Source organism: Miniopterus schreibersii (genome assembly GCF_964146895.1).
Source record: "Miniopterus schreibersii genome assembly, chromosome: 16".
Classification (NCBI taxonomy): Eukaryota; Metazoa; Chordata; class Mammalia; order Chiroptera; family Miniopteridae; genus Miniopterus; species Miniopterus schreibersii.
The window spans coordinates 10,223,691-10,232,589 of record NC_138116.1 but is presented as its reverse complement, the minus strand read 5'-3'; the positions used below and the strand labels follow the sequence as shown (position 1 = coordinate 10,232,589).

General features: G+C 43.2%; 1 protein-coding gene across 5 annotated transcripts in view; it reads left to right on the top strand.

Annotated features, from left to right (window-relative positions):
• Positions 1-771: 771 nt before the first annotated feature.
• TLK2 (tousled like kinase 2) overlaps positions 772-8,899 on the top strand; it is a 72,261-nt gene continuing 64,133 nt past the window's right edge. For 3 of the 5 annotated variants that reach the window (XM_081162734.1, XM_081162736.1, XM_081162732.1), the window contains exons 1-2: positions 826-908; positions 2,665-2,750. In XM_081162734.1, the coding sequence (XP_081018860.1) occupies positions 2,670-2,750 (81 nt within the window). In that variant the 5' untranslated portion in view covers positions 826-908; positions 2,665-2,669. Of the gene's footprint in view, positions 909-2,664; positions 2,751-8,899 lie in introns of all 5 variants that reach the window. The other 2 variants (XM_081162733.1, XM_081162735.1) reach the window with 2 other exon arrangements.

The window sequence follows — 8,899 nt, the reverse complement described above, 5'->3', positions numbered from 1 at the left end:
CCCCTCTCGCTCCAACCCGCGGTCCAGAGCTCAGGCCCAACCGCCTCGGCCGGGCTGGGGCGGGGCGGGTTGTACTAAGACAGCCGAGGTTCGGGACTCCGGCGCGGGCCGCTCTCCGGGCAGCCGACCTCCACACGCGTCGCAGGCAGCCCGCCGGCGCCGCCGTCCTCCCGCCCTCAGCCGCGCTGCGAGGCGGCGGCCTCCTCAGCCGGCGCGGGGTCCCCTGGTTAACCCCTGCCCGCCAGCCTGGCCGTTGATTGGAGGAGGCGGGGCTTTGGGGCAGCGGGGACCCCCCCCCCACCTCCCTGGTCCCCTCCCCCTCCTCCCCCGCTGTCTGCTCTTCCCCCATCCCACCCCCCCCCGGACCCCCCCTGCTTCCCAGCCGTGCAAATCTCGCGAGGAAACACGCGGTTTCACTAGTGTGTTTACACCGATCACTACTAATCCGGACCGAACCGATCCGGATTAAGGGGCCGGAGGCGGGTCCTGGGCACCAGCGGTTCCGACCCCCCCCCCCACGCCCTCCGCGCCGCACCCGAGTGGCCCCCAGCCGAGCGGGCCCCCACCTCCCGGCCGGGCCTGGGCCCTCCTGCACCTCCCTTGGCCTTTGTCCGGCGCCAAGAGGCCGGTCCCGCAACCCCCGCTGCCGCCCGGGCCCGGGCCCGCGTCGGGCGCCTGGCTCTGTACGCGAGCCCGGGGATCTGCGGCCTCCGCGGCCCCCCTCCCCCGCCCGCCCTCTCGTGGAGCCCGGCGCCGGCGGCGGCTGCCCGGGCGGGGGGTTGCGGCGCTCAGGAGAGGCCCCGGCTCCGCCCCGGGCCTGCCCAGGGGGAGAGCAGAGCGATCCGCAGCCGGGTCGGGTCGGGGCCCCTCCCTGGAGGAGCGTGGAGTGGCGGCGGCGGCGGCGGCAGGTGAGAGGCTGAGCCCGGGGCAGGGGAGGGCGCCGGCCGGGGGCACTAACCGTTCGGGAAACCCCCCGGCTGAGGAGGCTGCGGCCCGGGCCCACCCCGGGGCCGGCGCCGGGCCGCAGCTCCCCGGCGCTTAGGCGGAAGGGGCTCCCGAGAGCTGCGGGTCGCCGAGGGGCCGGGCGGAAGATGGGGGAGGCCCAGGCGGCCCCGGCCTGGCAGTGGGGCCGGCGGCCGGTGGGCAGAGGGGGGCGCCCCGGCAGCTGGAGGCCCCGGCAGCCTCCCGGGCGCCCCCGAGAGCTGGCCCTCCCTCCCTCCGTGACAGGTGGGCCTGGAGTTGGGGAAAGTTTGGAGCCGGCTGGAGGCGAGGGGCGCCGGGCCCAGGCCCCATCAGTCCTGCTTCCCGGCTCTAGGCTACAGGGAGGATCCCAGTCCAAGGCCCGGCTGGAATGAGACAGAGTGGCTGTTTCCTTAACATGAGTTGACATTAAATGGAATAACTGCTGGGGTGTCATTTTCCTGGCCAGGCCTGGGTATGGAGGTTTAGGAAATGTTCTGAGAGACCCTGGGCTTTGACGGAGGCTGCAACCTCTGCCATTTCGGCCTCGACTAGGGCAGGGCGACACTGGAGGAAGGCCACTTAGGGGGAACTCATTCTGCTTGTTCTTTCCTTTTTTAAAGATGCCTTTCTACCCCTCCGAGAATTTCCTGATTCCCTCTGTAACCTGCACTTGTATGTATGTGCGGGTGAAACTTTAATTTATCACCTCTTCATTCCCCTTGCCTCAGGCTCTCAATCCAGGAAGGGAAATGAAACTGGAGGGTTTGTAGGGGTTGTTACTGGAAATCGTGGAGTTGCTAGATTGCAGAAGAGAATGTTTAATTCATGTTTTCAGTGAACTTTTAAATCATGCCAGTCGTTCCAATAATAATATGTTCAAAGGGGTTCTATGTAATAGTATATGCTCCTTTTCCGCAGCGAGGTTTCCATTGGGTTCTGCAAGAGTTTCTCTCTTGCAAAGGATGGACATATTTGCTGAAAGTAGCTCGTGCATTAATTGGTCATGGAAGGAGTTTAAAAATGGTGTCCTCCTGCCCCTCCCTGTTTGGAAGGAGTGCTAAAAGCAGATGTCTAGAGAAACCTACTGCTCCAGGGAGTGGTCAGAAAAAGATTTGAAACGGAATGGTTATGGAGCTATACTAATTTCCTGAGTGAATGCAGGTTGATGATTTTACCATGTCTCTATTAAATTGAAAATAATTCCCTTTTTTATGAGCTACTGTGAGCTCTGCAGAGAAAGGAGCTATATAATAAATAGCGTTATTTGAACTTATATGTAGCTTCTGATTCATGCTATATTATTATGAAATTATTATTAATGATTTTAGTTTAAGAACTAGTTCCTGTGTGTTTCGGAAAGAGATATTAGAAAGTACTTAGCTAAATTCAGAGGTTGATAGGAGGACATTTTTTTTTGTTGTCAAGGTAGTCCTTGCTCAACTTTTACAGAGATTATATGAAGGGTTTGAGGTTTTTTTGCTGTTAAAATCAAATCAGAATGAGAGAAGAAGTTGCCCTCAGGAGAATTTCTGAGCCACTTTATAACTTTAAATGTGTTACTATTTGATACAGCACATTGTAGTTTATAACTTGTATGCTATATTTACTTGAGGTTTACCTGTATGTGACCATTCGGGGAACTAAATTGGCTCTTCACGTTTTAGCCTTTATGGTCTCACAGCCTACTTTCTTCTTTTTCAGTAGAAATGATGGAAGAATTGCATAGCCTGGACCCACGACGGCAGGAATTATTAGAGGCCAGGTTTACTGGAGTTGGTGTTAGTAAGGTGAGTAAAATAGTGGTAATGAACACTGTGCATAGTCTAATTTAAAAACCAATTAAGGGCAATTTGGGTGGACCATACTGATACTTTGTACAGGAGAAGATTCGGCTCGTGGTTCCAATGAACTTTTAAATCCTACCACTCATTCAGCAGTGCATTTGATGGTATTCTGTATGGGAGTGTATGCTGCTGTTTCAACCCTATAATATGGGAGAGGTTTCCCATGGGTCCTATTGCAAGGATATTAACCAGATGTGTATTTTATGCCATATTTTGTCAAAACTCCTCAGTCACTCAGAAGAAAACTGTTAATTGAAAGGTATTGGCATAGCTTCCTTACACTGGGCTTTTTGGATAGTTATATGGTAGAGTTTTGAAAAAGCTGTCTTTGCTAAGTCTGTCAGTTCTCTAAATCTGCAGTTCAGCAGATTCCTCCTGTTTGTACCCCCAGACTGCTTTCTCTCTGCTATTTTTCCTTCCTGTCTACTCTTTATTTTCGTTCTGGTAGCATAAAATAAGATCAAGCCCCCATTAACGGGCAAGTGTTAAGTTACACACTGTTATGGCTTCCTGTGCGACCTTATGTCCCTGCTACTTCACCCCTTTGCTCTCATAGGATGGTTTTCGTACAATATGTAAAGTATATTTATGATGCTTTATTTAAAAGCTTCACCAATCCAAGATTGTTGCATTACTTGGGTTTGGGACTTGTGACTTTTTGATCTTTGACTTCATGTGATACATTTCTTTCTGTGCTTTTCAAGAAATCTTGTTTCTGATGGTGACCTAGGTATTAGTTTCATGCTTTGGTTAGTAGATTCCTAAAGAAGTTATTTGTTGTCGTGGCCTTTGTGGCTCAGTTGGTTGGGTGTCGCCCTGTGCATCTAAAGGTTGCAGGTTTGATTCCTGTCAGGGCACATGCCCGGGTTTCAGGCTCAATCCTTGATATAAGGGGCATGCAAGAGGCAGCTGATTAATGTTTCACTCTCACATTGATGTTTCTCTCTCCCTCTCCCTTCTCTCTCTAAAAATCAGTAATTTTAAAAAAGTTACTTGTTAAGGTTTAGTTGAAAAAACCTGCTGCTTTGATGGGTCTCACTGTTTTGGTGAGCTGGAATAACTTGATAGTTTTTGTTCATTCAACAAATATTGACTGCATACTAGGCATTGTGCAGGGTGGTACAGATGACACCTCAGCACAGTGCCTCCAAAACTCCATTGTGGAGAAAGATCATACTGGGATGAGATATGTATTAGGGCTTGGACCTGGTGCTATGGGAATACACATATTGTAGTTCTTGGAGTTTTTTGGCCACTTTAGGAGGCCAGTGCCTTACACATTGGTGACTGGGGCTTCTTTTTGGTCACTTTAGTAACTGACTTTTGTGGTACTTTGTAGGGCTGTACTCCTGACTGTTGTTATACATTGAAATTACATGTATAAATGTAAATGCTCTGATCTAGGTGAAGTAGCTTCAACTGGAAGGGACCACTACATTTAAGTATTAAATTGATCTCTGATTCAGTTGATTACCTAATAATGACCTTTGATGTGTCTTTTAACTTCGTAATTCAACAGAAGGTTCCTATCCAAATCCCTGTTCAAATGGTCACCTACTGAGTAAAAGTAAGGTTGTGTTCAAATTGTACGTAGTTTAAACTCATTGGGCTTTGTTGTTAGGATGCTTTCCTTTCCTCTTGTTTTTTGGTTCATGATAGCTACATCCAAGTATACCTTTGATGGGGTAAAGCATAAGTAATGGGAATGAGTGACACTGAATTTTGCTGCCCAGGCCCAGCTTAACATCATATAACTAAGGTATCAGAAAACAATCTGATGACCTGTTTAACAGGAAGTTCTACCTTTAATATATAGAGAAAGAAGTTCATTTATATCCAAGTGTTTTTATGGCATTAACTGTATGCTATTTTATTTTAATTTTTAAAAATTTAATTAATTTTTTTAAATCCTATTTTTTCCATTGCGTTTCAGAAAGAATGGGGGAGGGGAAGAGAGAAGGGCAGGGGGAGAGAAGGGCAGAGAGAGAGAGAGAGAGAGAGAGAGTGTAATATCAATGTGATAGAGACATCGATAGGTTGCCTCCTGCGTGTGCTCTGTCCAGAGCCAGGGATCGAGCCTGCAACCGAGGTACATGCCCTTGGCCAAAATCGAACCTGGGACTCTTCAGTCCACGGGCTGACTCTTAACCACTGAGCCAAACCGGCTAGGGCAATTGTATGCTATTTTGATTCCAGTCATGGTAGGCATATTGATTACAATAAATATGTTATTGAAAGACTAGAGGTAGAGTGGTTTTTTCCCCCCATAGCAACAAAACTTGAAGAAAAAAAAAACTAAGTAAATTCTTTTTTAGTTTGCAGAGTTGGGAAGAGGAAAAGAAAGTCTCCATTTTGTATAACTTCTTTTGCCTACAAGACATTGTATCTCTCAGACCACTGATTTGGAATAGGAGTAGGGAGGAGAACATGGTACTGGGGGGAAAGGTGCTTTTGGAAAAAACTCCTCCTCCTAGCTTTGAATTCCTCATTATGGGTCATGATTTTCCAGTGAAGATGTCATTGTGTTGATGACAGCTTTCAGTTTTGCAAAGATCAAGAGAGCTTTCAGCCCTTACTCCAAATGGGAGAACAGAGTGACTTTTCCATGATAGTGCCATCTAGTGGGACTGGTGCAGCCTCATGGGCTATCTCGAGTTTCTCCTAACCATAACATTTTCAGTACTTTTTGATTTCCATAGAAGGAAGAAATTCAGTGCCACTGTGAATTCTTCCCTAGTGGACAAGAGTGTTTTAAGTAGCTGCCATCTTTGAACTTCCTGGTTACTATAGATCTTTCATGTTGCTTCAATTTTTTTACAACTGCAAATTAGATATACATCCCAAAACCTACACTAGAATGAAATGGCCAACCCACCACATTTATTACATATATTTAAGTTGCTCTTTTCTTGTATTTATTTAGATGTTTTATTTACAAATTAAAATTTTTCTTGCATATTGCAGTATATGCATTGTTTCTCTTTGTATTAGCATATGTAATTTATAATAACTGGTAAACCAAAAGCATTTGTTTTGCGCTTTGGGATGCACTATGTGGTTTTTTGTTTAAGAGATTGGTATTTTCTGTCATTAATGAGTTTATGGTAAAGGAAAGTAGCTTAATATGCACCAAGAAGCAATAGCTGACTTTCTTCCTCTAGTCTAACTGCCACTTAAGGACTACTGTAACCATCCTGTTAGCATTTCTGAGGTGATAAGGTGAAATTGAGTTATGAACCTACTTTTTTATTTTTTGTTGACTTGACATGTGATGAGCTATCCTACTTCTTTTTAAAGATCTCTTCCTTTAAGCACTGGATAATCCACTTTCAGTAATGTGAAACTGACTTTATACCCTGTATTCATAAGTTTTCATTGAGGACCACTGCAATACTCCCTTTTGACAATTTAAGTGTAGGTAGTCTCTTATTCTGGAGACTGTGTAAAGCAGGTAGAATTTCACCCTTGCAGACACTGTTTTCTATACTTAGTTGAACTTTAATGCTAACATAGTAGTAGCAAATATGTACATAGAACTTCCTATGTGGCAGGTACTGTTCCATGTACAATAAAAGCAATAAGAAGTGAATTGAGATCTTTTATAACAGTCAGTAAACCTTCATTCTCTTTTTATGGGACATAAAATGCTCACTGCATTGCCCCCAGCAGTTGAATTTATAGATTTACCAAGGATCACTTTATGACAACTTGCACTTGTATCATCATTATATAATTTAATACAAAATAACGTAAACCAGTGAGATACGATTGCAAAATGAAAAAATTGTTGATTCTAAGAAAATTAAGTTAACTATGTTGGAAAGACTAAATATAAGGTGATATATAAAAAAATATATACTTTTTAAAGTCTGAACAAATTCTTCATTTACATCCTTGGCAAGTATCTTAAAGAAATCGAAACTGGAAATTGTAGATGATGCATTATGGGTGTGGTTTGTGTAAGATAGTGTAGAACTGCAGTCAGTGGATCTACAACTCAGAAGGCCTACATCAAAAGACTGGCAACAGAGTATACATTTATATGTGTTAAGTTCAAAAAAAAATCTTTAAGGTGCCTTTTTTTAGATTCCCCCACTGTAACCTACTTTTTCAACTGATGTCATTGGTTTTAGTTGTATTCAATAAAAAGGATTATGCAATATGTGGATGGTATTGAAAAGAAAAAATAAGAAGCCATGAGAAGTGAGACTTCATTTTGACACAATAAGAACTTTCAGTTTATAGAGCCTAAAGCAAGACCATAAACTTTTAAGTAGTTCCACATAGAAGATTTTTGATGTCTTCTTAAAGAAAATCTCCTTTCCTATCTTTCATAAATTTGTGAGTCTGATACATAACTTTAAATGATCAAATTTCTTACTTGACTCCTGAAAAGATGGTTAATTAACTGATAATCTTTCCTGTCATTTAGTTGTATCACTTAGAAGGTGTTAGTTATGGATATCTAGTGTTAGTTGTTTCACATACCATTTTCAATAATTAAAAAAAATCTATCTATCTGTCTATCTGGTGATGTGACTCAGTTGGTTGGAATGTCATTCCATGCACTGAAGGGTCATTGCAGGTCGGATCCCCAGTCAGGGCACGTGCCTAGCTTGTGGGTTTCATCCCTGGTCAGGGCTTGTTCTCCGGGAGGCAACTGATAGATGTTTCTCACATTGCTGTCCCCCCTACCCCCCATTAATAAAAACAGGCGTTTTGCATTTAATACATAGACAATGCTCAATAAGTATAAATCTGAAAAATATTTCTACTGGTAAATTTTGGGAACTGTTGATACATTTATTATGTTTGCCTTTATGGTATCTTCTCCTTTTCATTTACTTTAGTATTTATTTAATTCTTCCCTCATTTCACATGTAGTCAAGTATCAACTCATACTTCTTTCTCTGAAATTTGTTAAGCATTTGTCTGCCCCTGCTGCTGCTGCCTTATTCCAGACCGTCCTCATTCATGACTGGTCTGTCTTACCCCACTTGTCTTTCTGTAAACGGCCACCAGTTATATTTCTAAAAAAATATCAATATTACTGTTCTAGTCCCTTGCTTTAATGGCTCCCATTACTTACTAGATAAAATTAAAACTCCCTATCCTAAATTCTGTGTGTGTGTGTTCCAGTAAAATTTATTTACAAAAACAAATGGCAGTTAGACTTGACTCACAAGGTGTAGTTTGCTGACTCCTAATTCACAGCAAACATACACAATAGTGAAATATTTAAAGCTTTCCTTAAAGATCAGTGATAAAACAAGGGTAATTTATCACCACATTTGTTCAACATTGTCTGAAAGACCTAGTTAATGCTCTAAGACAAGGAAAAGAAATAAAAGACGTAAAGATTGGAAAGTAAAAAAAAAGGAGTATTCACAGTCCTGAGTATAAACATAAATAATACAAAAGAATCTACAGACCAAGGGAATTATTGGTGTCCCTACTAAGATCACCAGATACAAGATCAATATGCAAAAATCAATTGTATTACTACACATGAGTAGCAAACAAGTAGAAAACAAAGTCTTTAAAATGTCATCAATTGCCATAGCATTTTAAAAGCATCAAATATATAAGGATAAATCAGCAAAAGATAGGGAAGAACTCTACTGAAGACTACACAATGTTATTGAGATAAATTTAAGAAAAAATGGAGCCGGCCTGGCGTGGTTCAGCGATTGAGCATCGACCTAGGATCCAGGAGATTGGGGTTCTACTCCCAGTCAAGGCACATGCCCAGGTTGCGGGCTAGGCAGCCGATCAATGACTCTCTCATCCTTGATGTTTCTATCTCTCTCTCCCCCCTCCTTTCCTCTCTCTGAAATCAATAAAGATATGTTTAAAAAAAACAAAGGAGAAATACACCAAATTCATGATTTAGTAGTCTCATTATTACAAAGATCCCCATTCTAAAACAAACAAACAAAAACTCCCAAAGATGTCCATTCTCCCCCAAATTAATCTAATTTCAATACAGCAAAAATCAGAATACCAGCAGGTCTATTTATTTTTTATTGAATTTATTGGGGTGGCATTTATTAATAAAATTATATAGATTTCAGGTGTACAATTCTATAATA